Source organism: Lethenteron reissneri, chromosome 5 (genome assembly GCF_015708825.2).
Source record: "Lethenteron reissneri isolate LAM-NWPU_2019-01 chromosome 5, ASM1570882v1, whole genome shotgun sequence".
NCBI lineage: Eukaryota > Metazoa > Chordata > Hyperoartia > Petromyzontiformes > Petromyzontidae > Lethenteron > Lethenteron reissneri.
The window spans coordinates 6469269-6492677 of NC_083783.1; the positions used below are offsets into that span (position 1 = coordinate 6469269).

Here is a 23409-nt window from a genome sequence, read left to right on the forward strand (position 1 = left end):
GGTTTCTCCTCCACCCCCCAGCCTCGCCCCCCACGTGGCCAATATAGATAATCTATACCGCACACATGTAATTGATCAGTGAGACATTGCAAGTCCTTGCCCTTTCAGCTCAAGCTGCCCCCCAACCCCTGTCCTCTGTTCGTGTGCGGAGAACGCAGCCGAAATTAACTCGCCGAGCTCCCCTGGGGGAGTGGGGGGGCGGGATGGTGTCGGGGATCAGGGGGGGGACACGCAGTCGTCGTCCGGTCGCAGGTCGACGTCAAAAGGAGGCTCCTGTGCGCACTGTTCACGTGAGCGGACCACCGCTTTCTCGTTGGGTCGCGTGATCTCGTGCGGCGGGGGGGGGGGGGGGGCGGCTGGAATTAAAGGGGAAGAGGAATGAAGCGAGGGATCGGGCGGTGGGAATGGCGCGAGCGGTGGCACGAGACCGTCCGCTAGAGAAGACGCTAAAGATCACAGCGGGGTTGGAAAGCAGCTGTCAAGGTCTTCAACACCCCCCCACCTCCCCCCCCCCCCCCCCAGTTATGGGGATGACACCAGAGGGATAGAGACGATCTGGGCGATGCGTTCGATCGGGGTTGTATCGCGTGTTGTTCGCTGTACGTACTGGAAGCTATCAAATGGAACCGAATTGCTCCAGGCACGGAGAGCGAAACGTCAGACGTCATGAACGAGTGTCGTGTGGTACGACCCAATAAACACACCCCCCCCCCCCCCCGCTGTTGAATTCACTTCCATTGGCCGCTCGCTCTGCTGGCTCCCCCCCCCCCCGCCTTAGTTGAAAATTGAGCCTTTAGACGAACATTATTTTAAGGCATTTTTCTTTCTCATTCTTGAATTATTTGTTTTTGTGGTCGCGTCTGATTGGTCCGAGTGCCTGCGTGTGTGTGTATTTTGTACAACGAAAGGCACTTGGGAAGTATGCACTATTTTCATTACCGTACAGCACAACCATACGAAATCCTTTGCGGTAGGTCAAATTATCCCCCCAAATTTTTTCCAACCTCTTGCAAGCCTCAGAAATGCCCCATGAAGCCACGCGGTTGCCATAGAAACAAAAAGCCACCGCTGAGAATTTTCTGTGGGTAACGCGACTCCAAACCGCTCTGAAATTGCGAGCAAAACGATATTTATCCATCGCCGTGAGACTCCTAACCGCACTAATCGGGTACGAGAGGGGAATATTTCCCACGTGGCAACGCTGCGGGCAATTTTGGGATTTAATGAGAGTTTCGTTTCACGTGGAAGGGAACCGAGCAACCGGGGGGAGATGACACTTGGCACTGCCATCTGCTAGCCAGAGGTCGCAAGCGGGTTTTGATTCCTTACCCATACCCGGCCGTACCCGTACCCTACACCCGTACCCGGCCGGGTACGGGTATCGGGTACCCGATTGCGACCTCTGGGATGAAGCCATGTTGCAGGCGCGGGTGGGTTGATTCTCGGAACTTGAATTGTGAGAAGAGACAAGACGTTGGGAAATGAGTGACAAACGGTTACTCACCAGTGACTCACGGCCTACCCGTACCCGTACCCGGCCGCACCAGGGTCGCAAACGGGTACCCGTACCCGGCCGGGTACAGGTAGCCGGGTATCGGGTAGGGTATGGGGATCGGGTACCCGGTTGCGAACCTCTGCTGCTAGCCCACAGCTCACATTCTGTACGCTTAGAACTAATAACCGGGTGGCGAGATGTAAACTCCGTCGCCCGGTATGCAGAAGGTCGGAGGGTTCGATCCCGACCCTGGCACCTGTATGTTATGGAGTTTGCACGCTCTCCCCGTGGTCGCGTGCATTTCCTTTGGCTTTTCCCTTCACGTTGAGAATCACGCATTTAGAGAATTTAGGCTACCGCTAGAAATTCCCACGCGATAAGCCGCTTCGTTGAGCTCTCCATTTGTGGCCAGGTCGTTTCTGAAAAAAGAGCTACATAGCTCAGAGAGGGCCTTACCTGGCAGAACAAATTTAAATGGTTTAAAATTGGTTTAATGATTGTTCTTGCTGGTGTGGGTACCTGATCGCTAGACCTTTGTACGAGGTGAGATTTTCTGCACCTCTGTAGTGAAATCTTTTTGTTGCTTTTACCCTGTTTTTATTCCATTTTATTGATTTGTTTATACAATTTTTTCTGGGTTTGTTACTCCATAATTGGCATGGATAGGATTTAGCCCTTCATGTGATTATCCACCGGATTATTGTACTGTGAGCGTAGAGAGATGCAATTGGCATGAACGATGCTGTATAAAACTTAAATATTTTCGTGTTAACTCCTGGCAAGGCCTGGTGGCCACCCTTACTAGCACTAACCAGGCCCAGTCAAGTTTCTGAGTTGTTGCTTACCAAAGGTAAATTAAAGCTAGATTTGAAGCTTTCGTGACTGCAAGGATTCATACTATTAATTTTTTTCAGTAAAGTCACGTAGGTAAAAAATAATAGAAATAAAATGATAATAAATGAAAATAAATCAATTAAATCACGACGTTTCGGAGGCAACACAAGTCTCCGTCTTCAGGTGGGACCGTCACAGCTAAAATTTACACTTGAAACAGTAAATTTAGCTGTGACGGTCTCACCTGAAGACGGACACTTGTGTTGCCTCCGAAACGTCGTGATTTAATTGATTAATTTTCATTTATTATTATTATTTTATTTCTATTATATTTTACCTACGTGACTTTACCGAAAAAACCTAATAGTAGGTCAATTAAAGTCCTATTGGGCCTTTAGTATATGGTTTGGATGTATGATATTTATTAGTGTACATGTAGTAGTGAATGGTAATTTTGTGGTTAGCACACATCACTACGAACCCGGCGACCCGCGTGCTTATTCAAGGCCAACATCGGTAGCGATTATCGTAACTTCTCCTGTGCATTCCAGAGGTCGGCTCGGTCTTAAATGAGTACCTGGCGCGGTGTGTAAACATCAGCACTGGGGAGAGAGACAGACAGCCGGGCGTAGTCCTGGCCACCCACCCCCTCGCACGCCGTGCCGGCCACCCACCCACCCACTCGTGCATCGTTCCAGCCACCCACCCCCTCGTGTACCATGCCAGCCGTCATAGGTGCTCGCTAGCAGTACTTGACCCCAACAGTCTGCTGCAGACTTATGGGGAGGAAAGAGGGGGGGGGATCTTTGTCTTCGTTTTTTTTGGTGTGTGTCTATGCAAGGCGACGTTCTCCACCACCCCAGCTTTGGGGAATGACGTGGCCAGCCACTGTTGGCCCGGTGGGGCTTGATTCGGTGGGAAATGCAACAAGGTGACGTGGCAACGATTGTTTTTTTTTTCCTTTGCTTCCCCGACACGAGTTTCGGTGTCACGCACGACGGGTGCCCTGTTGAGAGGGCCACACCCTTGCCTCCAGGTGAGCGGTGGCGGCTGGCGGGGCAGTAAGCGAGCGCACGTGGCAATCCCAAGCACCCAGGGTCCCCCCCCCCACAGCCCACTCGTCGGCGAACTATTACTCAGGGCCACTGTCGCCTTGTTATCAAACGATTAACGCGCTGATCGTTATTTTTTGACGAGTGCGTTCATCATTTTTACCGAAGGACATTTCGGTTCTGACGTGTATATTCTTCATTATTATTATTATTATCGAGTGCGTTTAAATCGTAATTATCGGAATATTAAATAATGCTGCTGTAAATTAACGCAGTCAATTATTGCCCAAAACGAACGGCCGTAATTTTTTTTGCGTGTAATCGATGGGAAGGGGAAAGACGCGCGACACTCGGGCGGTGCTATGGCTATGTGCGCAGCGAAGCCACAGCGTGTTAAGTTAAACTTCTCATGGCAAAGCAAACGTTTCAGTTTTCTTGCCAGAAAAAAGGGGAAAAACCCTATTATTATATTTTGGTACTGCCAAAGGAGGTCTAATGATGTAGATGCTCACCCCGAGCCCTCATTATTTTGATAGTGCAGCTGTCTTTGAGCTGTACGCCTTTTGGCGTCCTCTGGTCGAGCACCAATTGGGTCGAAGCTCAAAGGAAAGCCGTCCCTTGGTGTGGACCAATCAGTTTCAAGGACAATGCATATATTATCAGGGTAGGTTTTTTGTTTGCATTTGACTGCAAGTATTGTGGTTAATGCAGACATGAATGCTTGTAAAATGGTTTCAGTTTTGTTGCCAGAGAAAAGGGGAAAAACCCCCTATTATTAAAGCAAACGTTATTTCATATTTTGCCGCCTCTAACATCACTAAAGTGGGTATTGTGCACTTCACTTTTCATAGAGGGCTTCATGATTAACAGCAAATGTTAAAATATTAAAGGGGGTCTGAGCGGAAGGTGCGTTGGCTAAAGCACTGCGGTATGAATTCGGTGAACAAGAGTTCAGTTACCGGTCATGGCCAACACATCAGTGATATATCATCCAGGCTTTGGCCCTCTTCACCCTTCACCGACCAGCACTGACCGGCTTGGTGAAGTATGGGTCAAAACGACCCACAGGAAACGGGGGGGGGGGGAGGCCTTTGTCCAGTAGTGGACTGACAAAATGGGCTTCTGCACTTGTACGTTTATAATTACCACTGCTTGCAGAAAAGCTATTCCGTGAAGCAATATGCCACCAGAATTGTTTTTGTTAATAAAAACAAACTAAAATAGTTTTAAAACGGGCAACTTTACAGGGGCACTGCATCCAGCTAAGGGCCAAGGTTATTACCGACCAGTTGGTTGACATATTGTGGAAAGGTCATGTGGCCAACATCGATTTAAAGGCTTTCCTCCAGTCACAAGTTGATTGTTAAAAATGGGCTGTACTTGATTAAATATGCGTATGAAAGCCACACATACACGCATGCAGGCAATTCCTCCAGTGCTCGGTGAAATCCTTGCTTAATGTTTCATCTGCCTCTCCCCCCCCCCCCCCCAACTTCTAGCCCCGTCATCGCGACGTGACTGAACATGGCACCGGTAGCGATCGGCGCTTCGCGTCAGTTTTCAAACATCACATTGGTGCCACACGTTGCGAGAGGTCCAATGTCCATAGCAGCATCGTCCGTCTGCGTTTCGCCACCGTGGGAAATGAGCAAGCTGCGACGCGACGTGGCTGATATCGCCCGCGGTCGTCGCTGCTATTAAGCGTCTGAAGCTTATTTACATGCGACAGCCGCCACGGCGAGACGAAAGTTAAATTTCGATTCAAAGCTTTCAGTGACTGCAGCGATTCGTCTTCTTGGTTCTTTCGGTAAAGTCACGTAGAAGGGAAATAATACAAATTTTACATAATACAATTGTCACGACGTTTCGGCCACAATGCAAGCAGCCGTCCTCAGGTGAAGAACAGGGCTGTTGGAAAGAACAGGGTTGTCGGGAAAGACAGCCCTGTTCTTCACCTGAGGACGGCTGCTTGCGTTGTGGCCGAAACGTCATGAGAATTGTATTCTATTATGTAAAATTTTTATTATTTTATTATTTCCCTTCTACGTGACTTTACCGAAAGAACCAAGAAGAGACGAAAGTAAAATTTCGATTTAAAGCTTTCGTGACTGCAGGGATTCATCTTCTTGGTTCTTTCGGTAAAGTCACGTAGAAGGGAAGTAATAAAATAATAAAAATAAAACATAATAAAATACAATTCTCACGACGTTTCGGCCACAACGCAAGCAGCCGTCCTCAGGTGAAGAACAGGGCTGTTGGAAAGAACAGGTCTGTCGGAAAGATAGCCCTGTTCTTCACCTGAGGACGGCTGCTTGCGTTGTGGCCGAAACGTCGTGAGAATTGTATTCTATTATGTTTTATTTTTATTATTTTATTATTTCCCTTCTACGTGACTTTACCGAAAGAACCAAGAAAAGACGAAAGTTGGTGGGTGGGCGGGATTCACTTTTGTTTGTTCTAAGGCTCATCCTGTAAACCGCCACCACCGCCGGTCATAAAAATACCGCGGCGCTGTTTTGGGACATACTTTGTTCAGTTGAGTTCGGAGAGCAACCGCGCGTTTGCGTGAAGGAATATAACACGAAACGATGAGCAAACAACCCGATCGTATTTTGAATGCTGTTGTTGAAAGTGCGGGGTGGGGGGGGCTGTGTTGGAAGGGGGGCAAGGCCAGCCCCGATGAACGCATCTCATTAGGGGAGCTGTTTTACCCTAATCAAGCGTCGTCATGGCACACGAGCCGTCCTCCTGGCGCGGGGTATGGTGCACGTTGTCCTCGCGTCCAATGCCCAACTGCTCCCCCAGTCTGTGCCAATTTCTCTCCTCTGGTTCCTCTCTGCCACACCAGAGACGCTATCTGTGTAACCTTGACCTTGTTACGATGGGGCTTATGAAGCCGGCTATGCTGGTGTGTCTCGCGCGGTGAAGGTTCCTCGGAACATAAACAACTAAAGGCTGGGGTCGGGTGGGTGGGGGTTGAGTGAAACGTGCGCTCATGTGGGTTACCCACGGTACATCGTTCATGAAAAAACACAACGAGGGCTTGCACAGAGTAAACACAGTGACGACTATGCGTGTGCAGCAGAAGTGTGCAGCTCCCCACTGCTCCCGCCGCTGCCGCTAATCACCGATGGGTTCAGGATATGTCACACGAGGGAACGGAGAGGGAGGAGGGAAATGAATCTACCTCTGATTCTTTTTTTTCCCCTTTTAAATCCCCAGACCAGCTGTGGCTAATGCAATTAATTAAACGAGTCACGGGATACGCCCACCACATTATCAGCACCTGGCGTGCGGATTTAGATGGAGAGGGGGGCAGAGGCAATAATTGTGTCTCGCTAACCTTCACGAGCATTGAATAGCAATATACAATTTCTTTTACGTAATTCGCAAGCATTAAAAAAATGTCCTTGTTTTTGCCATTTATTCGGGTGGTAGGGACGGCCCTCTTCTGGAATTTAAATGGCCAAATCATCTTTAATGTCCCCCGATCTTGGCAGAGCTCGGAAGCTAAGCAGCTTTCGAGCCTGGTTAGTTCTTGAATCGGTGGACCACGATCATGTGCTCTGGTTTTTCTCCGACAGGAAGCCAAACACTCATTAATGGAATTTGCCAAACATCCCAATGTAGCGGGACCCACTTTACGAAAAGACTTGGTAACGCCTTCCTAGGTAAATATTTGGACTCATTAATGCACTCTCCTATGCCACTTCAGAATCAGAATATTTATGTATACTGGAGAAATCCGATGAGCTATGAAGCTCTTTTTTCCATAGATGTCCACTTGGTGACTTGAGTACGGTTGCCGGCCATGGCCAAGATCAGAGATGATTGATCACTGAACCAGTCCTTGCTACCCCCACCCACTCCCCACCTCACCCCCCCCCCCCTCCCCACCTTTCATCAACCTACACTGACCATCTTGTCGAAGTATGGTCAGAAAAAAACCCCATGATTGGCCTTTGCCCATTGACAAAGCACTGCAAATCAACTAATTATAATGGGTAATCGAATTTTGGGTCTCGAAGTGAAATGTGTGTCGATCACCCTCCTCCACCCAACACGGCCAACTCATAAAAAGCTGTTGCGAAAAAAAGTGGCAATTCGTGTTACCGCTTCAGCCACACTGCTGCATTGGAGAGCTGATCATCCACAATATTTGACAAGTAGAGCGAATTATTTGCAGATCGGAACACGTGTATCCATCTGGGGTCCCATTTCATTCCGCGGTTTAAATATTTTTTCTTACAACAAACCCAACATTCTGCAACGCCCCCCCCCCCCTTCTCGGTTCCGTAAAGAAATTGTAGCGACATGAAACCCTCACCTCCCCGTTGCTCGCTCGCTCACTCTGCGTGTACTCGCAAACCTCAAACCCCACTCCCCGAAATACTGAGCATCCGCAAAGAAAATCATAAAAAATTCAGTTTCGCATCCGTCTTCTGTGCCTGTGATGAGCGATGCCGCGCCATTAAAATGTGGCAATTGTTGTAAATCTGCAAGTGGTGGGTGAGGAATGGGCTGCCAGGGTAGGTGAGTCTCCTGCCCGTGGCTGTCTCTCTAGAGGCGGTTCCTCTCGTGCATGGGTCTTCTGTACCCCCACCCCCAAGCCCTTGAGCCAAATTGTTTTTTCGCCACCTACCCCCTCACCACCAAAATGAAATAATCACTCATTTCCAGCACAGCCCGGTCAATAAAACAAACGGCGCGCGCCGTGATGAACGCGTTATAATACCCGCGCGGCTGCGAGCGCGGTGAAATTATGGTGAGCGTGTGGGGGGGGGGGGGGGGGGGTTACCGTACTTCTTGCCGGCAGGTTTCCGGAGGTGTACGGGGCCGCTAATTTGGCCGTTTGCAGGCGAGCTGAAACTTAATTGGGGGCAGGCTCAAATGATTGCTGGGCTGCGGTCCTGAGCCCTGGGTGGGTTTAGGTGCGCGCGGTCTCCTACATCTCCCTCCCGGCCATAAATCGTGAACGTACGCTGCGTGCGTACTTACGAGATAACTCGAGACCTCCGACGCTTGTACGGTAAGTGAACATTACAGTTTCACGTAACCCCCCCTCCCCAGCGTCCAAACCACGCAGCTCAAGCATTGTGCGGCGTGATGAATTTTCTGATGGTGGACTATGCCCATGGCCAAATGGCTCGGAACGCACCTGGATCTTGCCGGATCTGGGAAGCTAAGCAGGGCCTAAGCCTGGACAGAGCTTCCGGGGCTACACGATAGACAGCAGTGGGCAGTGCGGCAGTATGGTCCTCGTGCTACTATACTGCTGTGGTCCCACATTTATTGCTTCCCCGCTTTTACCTTGACAAACCCGCACTGACCAGCGTGGTGACGTATGGTCCAATAACCCCGCTGTGACCTGCACGACATAACGAGGCAGTCATCCAGCGGTGGGCGACAAAGGGGGTCTGTACGTCTTCTAGGGCAGCGTTAGAGACCTGTGTGGTGGTCAGAGTTTTGTTTATGTGCGGGCCTGCGAGTGCTCTGAGGCTGTAACGGCTGCCAGGCCGCTTCGCAACGGCACGTCCTCTCCAAAGGACGCAGCGACGCTTTACAGCTCCGCACCGCTTCCACCGCCTGCGGCCCCATAACTCGCGTTAATGGGTCCTCCTGCCTGCAATTTAACCCCACGGTCCACTGCTGCCAGCCTCTCCTCCCACTTACCCCCTGCCGCCATTGCCGCCCCAACCCCGCGTCGCCCCAACTGGGTCTCCTCACTCATTTCCACCCCATCGACCATCAACTCTCCTTTACACTGTCACATCTTTCTCCCCCCCCCCCACTCTCACCCTCCGCCACCCCCAGAATTCTCAAGCAGAAGGTGGAGGACGAGAAGAAGCTGAAGGTGCTGACGGGAGAGTGGTTCTACGAGGTGAAGGGCAAGAGGCACGATGACCGGCTGCACGGCTCCGACCTGGTGCGGGCGTCCATGCGCAAGGGCAAGTCGGCGCCACGGCCAGGCGGTGAGGCGCTTCCGCTCAGACTCAGGGTGGTCGGTCACTCTCTCCGTGCGCGCGCTCAGTCGCTTGCTCGCACAGTCAGTCGCTCGCACAGTCACCCGCTCGCCCGCTCAGTCGCTCGTACGCTTTGCACATCATAATATTCATTGGGGCAGCTGAAATAAAAAAAAAATTGTGGGCTGGAATAATAATTATAGTTTTATGATTATATAAATTTACTAATTTGGAAATGTTACGGAAGTGAGAGGAGGCCAAGGTTGTTGCCGCTTGGAGACCGCGTGGCAGATTGTGGTTTCCCTTGGGCACGGGTTCATCGATGGCATCCGTCCACCACTTCGCTCTGCCCGTGGGCGACCATCCTTCTCTTGCCCCGTCCGGCTTGGAGAGGCCGTGCTATGTGGTCTGCGTGCGGACATTTATCCAGGAAAGCCACACTGAGTCGTATGGCTCCATTTCAGGAGGGTTCTACTGCATTGTTTTTTTAAAGCTCTTTTCAGCCAATTAATGATGAGCGTTTATGATCCAAGGTGCGAGGAAACCAGAACATCTGGAGAAATCCCATACAGATACCGACGAACTATTTTATTTTACCAGATAAGGGCCACTGAGCTATATAGCTCTTTTTCAGAAGCGACCTTGGCCACAAATGATAGCTCAAGTACGTGGCTTATTACGTGGAAATTTGAATGCTAAGGGAAAGATCGGAGGACCCGGATAAAAATCTACGCGAACAGGGGGAGATATGCAACCTTCCTTAATATACAGGCGTCAGGGTCAGGATCAAACCTCCTGTATACCAGGCGAGGTAGTTAACATCTCGCCGCCGTGGGAAGAGATGTGCGATTCGTCCACTTGCTGTGCGGCCTTCTCCTGGCAAGCCACAGTGCCTCCTTGACGCCCACAGGGAGGGAATTCACAACATTAGTGCGGGTGGTGATCTACCAACCCTCCCCTCCAGATTGCTGGACCACAGGCAAGTATAGCCACCACCGCCCGGCTAGAGCTGGTGAAAGAGTTTGAGGGTGCTAAGCCCTCTCAGCCACTGGCCACCCACTTCCTTATATTAACCTTACTTCAAGCAACCGGTGTGAAAATACAGATGACAAAACATTGCAGCACCATTACACCCCATCCACGTTTTGTACATGCAGGGTCACCCACCGCTCCACGTCTCTGAAGGATTTCTGCTCGTCGCCTGTTAATCTGACGCTGCTCTCGCTGGTTAAGTGGCCGCGCCGAAACAATCGCACAATTGCCGACACCTCGCAGTTCGTCACCGTCGCCGTTATTTATACCGAGCCCTTTCATTGCGCTGACATCGTGGAAGTGCCGCTGCAAGGTTACAGTCGCAGAGTCAAAGAGCATTTTGATCTGACAAATGACGAGGGGGTGCCGCGCGGAATTTGGAATGAGTGGCGTTTGTCAGCCAGCCGTCGGGGCACGGCCCTGCGCCGTTTGGTTCCAGCGTATTACTTGGCGCACAATTGGAATTACAATGAGAGACGCGGGGGGGGGGGAAACGTGGACCAGAGAAAATACGCAGATTTAAAGAACGTTGTTCACAGCGTCGGTAATAAGTGAGCTGGGGTAGGATCCGTCGCCATTAGGGACGACGGCCGATGGTCGAGAACGGCGTCGGGAGTGGCCACCGTTGAGAGGAACACACGGAGAGGACCTCCATCAAAGGAGATGGAGTGACGAAATCGGCTCGCGTGCGGGCGAGAGGTGGATTGCTGCGTCGTGGAACTGTGACGGGATGGCGGTGACTCAAGCAGGCCATCATCGTCCAGCAGGGGAGATTCGTTGTGACTGATGATGATGATGATGGTGATGTACGGTCAGAAGAGGCCGCGCGCCAGTCTCCAGCGGAAGTCAAGCAGCCGCGGTGACAATGTCGCTCATTAGGCGCGCAAATATCCAAAACCCGGTTCACACCGACCGAGCACGCTCGCAAAACCTCGCCGCCAATTGTGGACGACGGGGTCAACAAATGCAACGGTCCAATGTCAACGTGACCTTTGCCGCGATCCAACGTGCGCGGGTAGAAAGGACCGCGCCGGTGACAAAGGTGCGTTTCAAAGCGCCCAACAAGGGCCGTTTGTGGTGTTTCCCCCAGACATTGCTCCCCTGTCCCCACTTCCCTCTTCCTCGTTCTCTGTTTGCCTGCCTGCCTGCCTTCTCAGCCATCATTGTATGAGCCACATTGTTGTGCGCACGCCATGGCTGAGTGCCCTCCATGTAAGGGAGAAAAAACATGAATAGGGAAATTAATACGGCGTGTATTTTCGGCGGTGGACGGATTCAGTGAAATCGTTGCAAGTCGATTGCCCCTTTTTGCCATCGTGGACAATGGCAGAGCCTCTCATGGCTCCGGGGCATGGCATGAAATCATTAAACATATTAGAGATCATGGTTTGTCAGCCATGATCAATCCACTGCTGGATTAAGGCCACCCCAATCCGCAATCCTATCCCCATTTGGTTTTGCGATGCGACAATCCGTCCAAAACTTGCACGCAAATCGATTTGTTTACTCCATCTCCGCGCGCTGAACGGCCACTTTGACGCGCCTTGCCATTCCCCTTGGCTGCCACTCTCCATTGTTGTTCCCGAGTATCGGCCATCGTCATCCCTTCTAGCAGTGAGTCTTGAGTCCTGCCCAAATCTCACTTTCTTTTCCTAACAATTTTTGTATTTGTTTCTTTAACCTGGGCATATTCTCTAACTCTACGTGTCGTTCCTCTGTAGGTTTACAACTTAATATATTAAATCCTCATATATTTCAGAATCTTAATTTAGACTGGAGGAATCCGCTGTGCTCCGAAGCTATTGTCACCGATGTCCACTATATTTGAATACATACAGCAGGTGGTATATCAAGGCTGAAGATTATATATTCTGTTCTTGCATATGGCAATATTCTCAGGAGCTTACATGCCGCTGTCAAGGTCTGCTAGCCTCGACGAGAGCGATCCAGGATAAAAAAAAATTGTAGGAGTGCAGACGATAGTGGCTAACTCTTTGTGGTCAATAGTTTGGATTTCGTGGCCACAATCGTAATACAGTGGCTTGTCTTGAATTTTCCGTTCATGAAGGGGAGATGTGGTGGTGCGTCTCGGCCTGGTGATGCTCCGATGCGTTTTGTTCGGTTACACCACCGGCGTCTTCGAGGAATGTCATTACCACGTGATGCCACGTGATGCCACGTGATGCCACGTGGTGCCACGTGGTGCCACGTGGTGCCACGTGGTGCCATGTGTGGGTCTTGAATGAGATTGTATGTTCAGGATGTCCACGTTGTTCCACTCTGTCCGCCAGCGCTTGTCTGGATCTGTGTGAGAATCTAGGATGGTGACGGTGCCGGGGATTAAAGGTTCGGTAATTAAATGTATAAATACGTTGAGCGCAGCAGCATGGAATCAGAATTAAAATATGTATTTTTACCGGAGGAATCCGATGAGCTTTTTCACAGATGTCCAGTCGGGGCAGGGGGTAAGAGCGTTACCGCAAACAATACAAAAAACATGATAGGAGTGCAAAGGCCAAGAAAGGTAAACAAACCACCCAAACAAATAAAATAAAACCGGTGCGACAATTCCCCTGCCTTTCTCACAGATATTTCTGCTGCTGTACGCAAGACCCGTGATAACAAATGGGCAATATTTCCATGGCGCCAGCTTCGTTTAGTAACGGTTCATTTATGAGCACGCGACGGATTGTGCCCCTGATTAAACTATCATGCCAGGAACGTACGTGCAAATTTGCATAATTTATTATTTTAACAATTCCTGCAACAACAACACTCAACAACAATTTCTTAAATAAATGACAGAGAAGAGTTATATAAATGTTAACAAACAAACAAATCTCCTAATGAGTTTAAGTCAAATTGCCCCGCCGGTAAACAAAGAAAGTAATTAGATAATGCTATCAAACAGCGTAGCGTAATTTAAAAGGTCCCGATAAGGTTTTTTATCATAATTACACTGCCAATAATAGCGGATAAAATGCTTGCCAAAATAGGCTGAATAGGCTGCAGAAACGCTTCGGGTAAAAAAAAAAGGGATTTAATGACCAAAGAATTGCTTGTAGATGCACCCCCCCAAAAGGCAAGAGAGGGTTATTAAAATCTACGAGTGGACTCTCTCTGGCTGGGAGCAGAGTTTGAAGTGGGGGGGGGGGGGGCGGCAATGCATCTGTCACATCGCCGAACTTTAACCCCCCCCTCTCCGCTCTCCCCCACTCCTCGCACGCCAGATCCTTCCTTTCCCCTCCTCTTCCTCTCCTCATCCTCATCCTCCTCTCCCTTCTGCTCCCCACTCCAGGCACAAGGCCCCACAACTGCTCTGCCGCACCACGCTCAGAATTCAGGACGCCCGTTCCGTTGCGCCGATGCAGCCGCCGCGGCTGCGGAGGTCAGCCGTTTGGGGGGGGGGGGGGGGGGCGTCAGGGCAGTTCGGGGTTTTTGGGAGGATTTATTATTCTTGTTATTTACCACTCCTAGTTTTTTCGGTAAAGTCACGTGATTTTACCGAAAAAAATTAGAGTGAATCCTTGCAGTCACGAAAGCTTCCAATCTAAAATTTACCACTCCGCCATGTTCCGCCTTGCTATAGAGGAACGCGACGATACCCCTTTGGGTTTCGGCGGAGTTCAACGTTCAAAGGCCTCTGGAATCGGCGGCGGGGGTTGGCGAACGTTACCTCCGTCTACGATTCGCGCTCCGGCCGAGACTGTTTTATGGGCGCTCCTCTGGGGGGCCCAGCAACGTTCTTCACCGAGCACTTGACCTTCCCTCTGCTGATGGTGATTGCAACTTTAAAAACCATATGCCTTTTTTTTTTTTACGCGTAATGAGCGCATCTGCATGCGGATTCCGATGAATCACCGTCGAAATTGGCCATAAAGGCGGCGTTGCCTCGCGTCCCCCTCCCCGCCTCTTTTCCCCGTCGTCCCCTGGATGCGCGCGATGCATCCGGGCCCAATGCGACGCACTGCTCGGCGCGCTGGCATCAACGTGTCCGCCTTCCGCTCGCGAGCGACGGTGCGCGAGGGGTCTGCTCAGCGTACGGCCGCGTTGGCGGTGACTCCGACCCTGGTGGGGAGCGGCGGCGCAGCGGTTAGCGCGGCTGCGCTTATCGAACCCGGCGAGCCAGGGTTCGATTCCCGCTCGCGGCACAACGCAGGTGGCGATTGTCCGAACCGGTCTTGGGCCTCGAATGAGTACCTGGCGTGGTGTGCAAACATCGCCACTGGGGAGACAAAGGCGGCCGGGAGTGGTGTTGACCACCCACCCCGTCGTGTGCCGTGCCCACCTTCATAAGTGCTCGCTAACAGCACTTGCCCCAACAGTCTGTTAAGGCTACACGGGGGATCTTTGTCTTTGGCGCGGCCTAATGGGAGCGTGTTCGCCGCTTGTTGCAACGGTTCGCTGTCGGGCTCCGGCAGGCTGCCCTGGTTATTACTGTAGGGTGTGGGGACATTAAATATCGCGTGAAGTCACTCACAAGAGTAGACCACAATGTGTGCTGGCATCATGGACCAAATTTGCCAAATTCAAAATTATTATCCACAAAATAGTAATTTAGGATGACACGACAACATCTCCCGCCCCCCCCTTCTGCCGAGCGCGTCTGTGAAGCGCCGCGCATTCGTGATAGCCACGCGCTACGGGAAGGGCGTGAATGCCAACGCTAGTCAATTATTGTTATCACTCTTGTTACTTTCATTTTGTGTCACGGGGCACGATAGCGGGGGGCCCCCTCCTGACCTCGATCCTTGCCACCCATCGCGTACTTCTCGCCCCCTCGCTCCTCCCTCCCCCTTTCCCGTCCATCTCTGTCTTTTACGATTTTAACCCTTGGGGGTTTTTCCTGTCCCTGGTTCGTTCGTCCGTCATTTCCCAGATTACACCCGGGGGGGGGGGGGAGGGGGTGGTCATCCCCATTGATACACGTGTGGCTGTGACGGCCGCGATCGCGCCCCGTGTGTATACCCCGCTCCCCGCTGCGCTTTTCCGTACCTGCCGTCTTTAAATGAGTAAATAACAAGTGAAGTCAAAGCAAACGGCGGCGGTGGTGTCCCTTCAGAGCGCGGAGGAAGGGGAGCGAAGTTTCCCCCACTCTCCCATCTGACGCCCCACTCCCAGTTACGTGGCAGGGCAGGCGCTCGTGGTGACCTTTGGGCCTTCTGGGCGGGAGGGGGCGGTGAGCGGAGGGTTGGGGCACGAACAACCAAGATAGCGACGGTCATCGCTCTTCGACGAGAGAGGAGAGAGAGGAGGTCGTCTCAAAGCCGGATAATTGCGGGAAACCACTCGCCTCAATCCACATATTGGAGGTGGCATTTGCGCCCCCCTCCCCTCGTATCAAATTAAATGAGGCCGTGTTGATACTTAATGAGCTCTGCCATGTTCTGGCCGCGGTCCAACACTGCACAGCGCAATGGATTTGCTTTCCCATTTATGTATATATTTTTTCTCTCTCTCTCTTCCACGTACTTTTTTGTTTTGGGCAAATTTTTATCTGCACAGAAATGGCGTTGTTTTGTGTTTTCTTTCCACACACCCCCCCCCCCCCCCCCCTTTTCGGAGCGTTTGAGATTTCGGCAAGGCGCAGGTAAAACAGCGACGGGAGGAATTGAGTCGCGTAACACCGCGACCGTTTGCTGCACGGTTGCCCCCCGCCCCCCTCCCCCCACCTACAGATGTAGGTTCGTGGTCTGGGAAGTGGGAAGAACATTCACGGCCCGTGGCAGGCCACCGGGAGCCAGACCTGGCGTTTGCACACAGTAGCAGCTGTCACGAGCCCCTAATGAGCGCGGCGGCACAGTTTTTTGGCTTTGGGAAGAAAAAAATGAGAAGAATTTATTGTTTAATTCCCCCGCGTGGCTCGGATTAATTACCGGAATCGCAGCTATTGTTCCGGCATTAGCACGGCGCTTTGTTCAATCACTCCACTCAGTAAAAGGACAAGGGGGGAGGGGGGGGTGGGTGATGAAACCAGAAGGATTTTGATCGTGTTGGGTGCCGCGGTGGTGAGATGTTAACTCCCTTGCCTTGTACGCAGGAGGTCATGGGTTCAATCCTGACCCTGACGTGTTACGCCTCCTGTATATTTGGAGTTTGCATGTCTCTCTCCGTGGTAGTGTGAATGTTTTCTCCGGGTCCTCCAGTTTCTTTCCCTCTGCATTTAAGATGAACATGCGTTGACACTATTTGGCTGCTATGAATTTCCACGTGATAAGCAACTTAATTGAGCTATCATTCGTGGCCAGGTCTCTTCTGAAAAAGAGCTACATCGCTCAGTGGGGCCTTACCTAGTAAAAAAAAAATAGTTTTTAATTGGGTCGCTGTGTGTATCGGCGGTAAGGTTGCCACAACATCGTTCTTCTCGATGCGACGAAACATTCAAGTCTACGACTTGACGATTGACACGACATCAATGTTTCCAGAGCTTTCACTGGGTGCGTTTCTTTTGTTCCTTGATGCACTTTCAAGTACGGGAATTTCCTAAAAAAATGATTCGGCTGCAGTTGACTTGGCAGGAACCTGCCCCCGCGAGTCTTTTAATCATCGTGACGACTTTCCAATTTGAAGTGCGCATAACTCTCGCGCGGTCCGACAGTGACGATGTCGTAACTACACCATGCCCTCAATGGCTCATTAAAACGTTTTGCAGAGAAACTAATTTTAGTGGCCGATGGTTATTTTTTTGTTTGTTTGTAGCGACATTTATTTATCGTCAACTTTCATTGTTGTGCTTTCATAAAAAAAAAATTTGACGAGCGTGGAGGGCAGGGGATGCGGTTGGTGGGTTGGAGGGCGAATAAAATAATCACAATATACAACGGTCGATAATTTTTCTAAAAGCATCTCACCGTAGATTGTATGTCGCGGTATTGGCCATACCACAGCAACCCTCATCGCCGACGTTGGAGTGATGACGTAGCTAGCCCATCAGCCTTGGGGTGGGGGGGGTCGGGGTGGGGGACTCTTTCAACTGCCAGAAACCTATGGCCATTGGGGGACATTGAGGCATTAACCTTCACATCCACACGTAGCTTTCCCAGTCAGTCGGGGCGCCTGCCTCGCGTCGGTTAATGAAGGGGGTGGGGGGGGCAGGAGGGGAGGAGTTTACGGATGACATGACAGCTCCCGTAGAGTTGGCGTGTCGCATACGCGAACGCGTGTTTATACGTATAGCCTCCCACCAACATCCGAGGAACGTGGCCGATTTCGTCAGAAGATCTTGTCATGCAAGCAAGGGGTTGAGCCTGGTGGACGCTCGCTCGCCGTGACGACCGTGCACAGACGGGTCGCTGCTATGTGTGGCCTACATCGAGCGGCGGAGGCCAGTGCAGCAAAATCCCTCGCTGTACTCTCTCCGTGCAGCTCCTCTGCCCTCCACGTCGGTCTGTGCTCTCCACGCAGGGAGGCAACTAGCGAGTGGCTGCATGCCCTCGCGCCGGCAGTGCAGCCGAGCCGGGGGCCCCGTTTACGCTCCGGTGAATCCGTGCCATCGACCGGACGCTTCACGCGGCCCGCGCCCAGAGAGGGGGGAGACGGCGGTCGATGCAGGCTGAGTCCGCGAGTTATTCTTGGCTTTTGGCGGCAGGATGGATCTTGACCGAACTTGCCAGGTCGTGGCTGGAAAAAAACTCGCTTGGTGCCAATTTAGACTGCCTATGTCTCCCAGGTTTAAATCCCTTCCATGAGACAGGGTGAATACCCCCCCCCTCCCCTCCTCCACTTCTCTATTGTAACTCAAGCACGAGCATGAAGAACTTGAAAGCGCACATATTTCACTTGAATGACTGAGCCGAGGCATGCAAATGTGGCTATTCGCACACCACACGGTTTTAATTTGGGAAGCGTCCGAGGCGGTAGCGGTGAGCGATGGCTTACATACGAATCCCATCATGTTCATCATGAGCTATGGTCCGTCCGCTGCTGGATGAAGACTGATCCACATCGTCACCATTGCTCATGGCTTTGCGATATGCCACGATCCATCTCGCTCGTGCACATGAGACGATCTCATTGCTCCGTCTCCACGTTGGTCAATGTCTCGGACACGTTTTTTTCCCACCCTTCGACTGCTGTTCTGTCACCAGCCTCGTCCGTCGCGCCTTTCATCCCATCTCGCCCGGGTGCCTGGTATACAGGAGGTAGTAGGTTCGAGCCCGACCCTGACGCCTGTACATTTGGAGTTTGCTTGTCTCTCTCCCCGTGGTCGTGTGGATTTTCATCCATTTCCTCCGGCTTTTCCCACCGCGCTCAGAAACACGCCTTTTAAAGCACTTAGCTGCTATATATGTCCATATGATGAGCCACTTCCGTTGAGCTATCATTTTTGATAGCCAGATCGCTTCTGAAAAAAAAAGAGCTGTATTGCTCAGTGGGCCATACCTGGTAAAAAAAAAGATTTGAAAGAAAAAGTTTAGCCATGTTTTCTGCCAATTTTTTTTGCTTACACAAGAGCTCATCGTATTTGTCGAGAGTACTGTGATCTCAAAGGAAGATGTTTTCCTTTGAGGGCCCACGGCGCTGTTGCCGAGTGCTTTGAGTCTCCGTTGTTCTGCGCTTGCGCGCACCCGCTGCGCCGGCGCGCTGTCGCATTTTTGTTCCCTCTCTCTCTCTTAGTAAAAAATTTGCTCGCCAGTCAATGTACCGTCTCCCGTTTGCGTTTGATTCGCCGACGCGTGTTGTTTCCTCTCTCCAGCCCTGCGTAATTCCTCGTGCGCGCCTTCGCCGCGCTGCTTTGCGCACCTCTCAGTCCGTGCTTTTCCTTCCTTGTCGGTTCCCATCTTCCTTTCGTATCTCAGAGTGGATACGTAATTTTCGGGAGCTTTTCTTGCATCGTAATGAGATTATTGCTATAGTAAATATTGGTCGACAGTCTTTTAAACTCACAAGTGCTTCGAGTTTAACGGGGAAACGAGTAAAACCAGGAAGCCTGACCTTGCAAATAACAAACTTTAGCCTTGAGTGGCACCCAACTCTATGCACAATATTGCCGGGATGTTTGTTTTAATGCGTTCCCGGCTGCATTCTGCCAATTTGTTGACATCCCCTGACTGTTTTTTGCCATTTGCTGCATTTGCCTCTTATTTGCCACAAAACAAGAACAACATTGAAAGAGTTTAACTGCAATTCACCATCTTATGCTTATTTTCGTTGACATTTTTAAAAATTTAATTATCGTTAATGTTCGACTAGATGTGCCTGAATGTAAAACGTCATTAAAATATCATGCACTTAAAATGTCCTGCTTGTGACCCAGGTCGCCCCTTGCCAAAGGAGGCGGTGCAAATTTCACTTGCCCCAATGGGTGTATTTCATCCCCTGGTTAAATAAAGAATTCTCGATCGATCTAAATGACAAGATGCTCGAGGATGAGCCATTAAAAGTGCGCACACTCGCACTAATTGCTTTATAATTCATTCCACTCACCCATCGCATCACTGCGTTTACTCCATTGCATGGTTAATGCATGAAGCTCGGAATAAAAGCGCCTTCGGTTCACTCCAGCTTTCTCAGCAGCTTGCTCTGGAAATTATTTTAACGTCCTCCCATTTCCATACCACATAGTAGATCATTTGTACACGGCTATCGCAAAGCCGCGTGGAAGAGTAGGCCTAATACCCTCTAAGGAGGGCTTTCTTGCGCTTCCTCCAGTGGAGGCCCTTCCACCAGCAGTGGCGTGAGCCAAGCCGTTGCAGGGCTGCACTTTTACCTGCTACCCCCCCCCCTCCCCCCGACCCCCCAAATACCTTTTTATTAAGATTATTAACTAATTACTCTTTTTATTTTGCAGACCGGGGCAAAGCGCACAGCAGAGACCGAGAGGACAAAGAAAACAAGCACAAGTCCCTACAGCTGGAGGACTGCATCGCAAACGAGAGGTGATCGCGATTGGCGCCACACACACACACACGCGCGGCGACGGCGGCGGCGTTAGTGGCAACGGTACCAGCGCTCCACCCCGGCGCTCCACCCCACATTCCCCGAGAGGCGGCTGCGGTGACATTTCGCTGCGGCTAAACCGCCGCGCTGCCCGTTTACCCTCTGGCGGTTCGCTACGGTCGCGTCCACACCCGGGCGCGGGCCTGTTGTGCTCCTAAACTAAGATACTAGAAACTGTTTTCTTATCTTACCAGGTCAGGCCCCACTGAGATACATATATATAACAATTTTTTTCAGAAGCGACTTGGCCGTTACCGATGATGGCTCAACAAAGCGGCTTCTCGTCGTGCGGAAATTTATAGCAGCTAAATAACTATAAACACGTGACATTGGTTCTAAGTGTCGGAGGGGAAAACCGGAGAACCTGGAGAAAAATCCACGTGACCAAGGGGAGAGAGATGCACAAGCTCCAAATAAACATGTCTCAGGGTTGTGATGGAGCCCATGACCTTCCTGTATACCAGGCAAGGGAGTTAACATCTCGCCACCCCGGCGCCCCAATGCATTTCCCCACTCCCTCACTTTCATTACAAGGGCAAATGATGATTATGATAATGATAATACAGATTGTAAGGTAGCCCATTAATTGCCAGGTCACCTCGCAAACACTCGCCATAACGCGTTCGCTTTTTTATTTTTTTGTCATTCCATTCCTATTAAATAAAATGGGACATGGCAGCCGTGATTGGGTGTTATCATTTTTCCAGCAGTTTTCTCACCGTCGCACCAGAGCCAATCAATAGCGGTGTGAATATTCACGCGTGGCGGCCCCAATGTGATTTTTTATTAATCAAAACGTGACACACGAGCCGGTCCGCAGAGCGCACGTGTTGACGACTTTACAACGTGAGCTCGGCACAAAGCGCGCGATCACAGAATTGGGGGCGGGGGGCAAAAATGTTGCGAACAACAGCAGCCCGAGTTTGGCGCGACAGGACCTCGTTAAAAGCGGAGAGCTCGGCTCCCCCGCCGCATCCATCCAGGCGGCGGGGAACCGCTAGGAAGGGCGCGAGCGATTTTTTTATTTTATTTTTTATGGGGAGGGGAAAAGAGTGGAGGGGACGATAACTAAGGATGTGAAAAAAAGGGAGGGGAGGGGGGGGCCAGGAAGGGGGTCGCTTGTTAAGTGCGGCCTCCACTGCGGACGCGGGAAGGAAGCCAGCGGCGGTGCTGGCCCACTACTTGTGGTGGGGTGGGGGTGGGCCTGGTTCAATTATTATTCTTAGTTGATATGACAGAACAGATATGTACAAGCGATGGAGATTTTAATCGGGTGACAATGAAATGCGCACGAGATGGAAACGTAGTGGAATGAAAGAGCTGCCGGGACAGGAAATGTAGATGACGTGCCCACACTGGCATCTGTGCAAAAGAGCTTCATAGCTCATCAGATTCTCCTGCAGTCTCAATACAGATTCTGATTCTCAGAGAAGAGAGCTGCAGACAAGATGTCGATGGCAGAGATTAATTCGAGTGTTCATGTTAGTTGACTTTTAATACTTATTACGATCTAAATTCGAACTGATTTTTCTTGCCTTAGCCGGAAATCCACCCTAAGTTGCTCTGTTCAAATCGCAATGTGCTAATCACTCTCCCACCGCTCCACCCGAATGGCATTATGGGTTGGCGTTTGGATTTACTGTGATTTACAAAAGAGCCCAGATCTTAATTTCTCTTCCACCTCTTTTTTTTTCCATTCCAGCTCTGCTGGACCCACAGAGGCAGGCTGCTCCTCGACCTTCAAAGAGGTACAACATTTCTTGAATATTTCTGACACCAGCCCTAATGGAATGTGCACACACACACACAGGGCCAAACTGCAATTCATTGAAACCCAGTTCCCTGCCCTGCAGGCATGGCCACGTTGCTTCAGTGAGACCTCCTGGAGTTGCTACCACACGCGCGCCAAGCGTATAAAAAAAAACGCTTTCTCAGTGTTATGCTAAAACCAGTGGTTCTTGGGGATACTGCATTGTGTAGTCACCTTATCAAAAGTGGACCATCAATCAATTTTGGGCCGAATGTCACCTGAGCGGACGGGTAGCAAGTGAGATGGCCAGACTGATTGGAGTAGACTGGTTTTGTCCTCCACGAGGAATCATCAGCAAACCGGTGCGCTCATCACTGCTGCAAAGTCTGCCTCTGGCAAACTTTTATGTGTAAAGACCCCCCACTTCTGCACCACGGGGACCACTTAGTTTGCCTAAATACTGTAATGGCAACAATAATTAAGGTAATGTAATCGATGAGAAAAACCATCGCAAGAGAACCATTAGAGCAGCAGTCCAGAAAGCGCAAAGTCTCCACAATGCACAAATGTTGTGCCGTGTGTACAAGGCTGTGAAATGTCCGTACACGGTGCAACTTTTTGAAAGAAAAAAAAAGTTTGCAAAACAGCAGAAACTTGTTTTCCCGTCCCGCACAAGTAGGTTTCATTTTCTTTTAACGATTGGAATTTTATTGCAGTTGAACCAACGCAAGACCTGTCAACTCTTGGGCAATGCTTGCAGTTTACAGCACAGTCAGGGTTAAAGACAGGGCGGGGGCAGGGTGGCAAGCCCAATTGCAACATCAATGCCTCAGCAAGAAGGAGGCATAGATTACATTTCCAACTCGGGTGCCTCTCTGCGTGGAATTTGTACGTTCGACCCCCTCTTGTTGTGCATCAGTTTGCCTCCGTGCTCTCTCCGATTCCGTCCCATATGTAAATCGAAACGCACAATGTACATTTTAACGGCCAACAATCTCGTTGTTGGAAGAAAAAAAATACCTGCAAAGTAACTCGAATAGGATTATGCTGAGCACCATCCCAAATCCCACTACGAAAACTTGGCAGGACACCACCTGGCAAATTCTTGAGGCCCAGCGTGTGAGGCTTTCCTGGCTAAACGAGCGCAGCAATAATAATTACAATGAACAAAAGCGAAAACTGAGGTACACGCAACGTATATCTGTCTGCACCGCTTGTAAAACCAGCTGGGTGTAGTACATCTTGTTCCTTTCTACGATGGTATATTTTGTTATTTGAACAAACGTGTGCTTCGTAGAGCATGAACAACAAAACGTCAAACGTGGTGTCACGCGCAAGTGCGAG

General features: G+C 50.6%; 1 protein-coding gene across 4 annotated transcripts in view; it reads left to right on the forward strand.

The window, feature by feature from the left end:
- LOC133351769 (synaptotagmin-like protein 2) overlaps nucleotides 1-23409 on the forward strand; it is an 81444-nt gene that overhangs the window by 16166 nt on the left and 41869 nt on the right. For all 4 annotated transcript variants that reach the window (XM_061567286.1, XM_061567305.1, XM_061567295.1 and 1 more), the window contains exons 3-5: nucleotides 9196-9353; nucleotides 20167-20254; nucleotides 22018-22063. In XM_061567286.1, the coding sequence (XP_061423270.1) occupies nucleotides 9282-9353; nucleotides 20167-20254; nucleotides 22018-22063 (206 nt within the window). In that variant the 5' untranslated portion in view covers nucleotides 9196-9281. The remainder of the gene's footprint in view (nucleotides 1-9195; nucleotides 9354-20166; nucleotides 20255-22017; nucleotides 22064-23409) is intronic.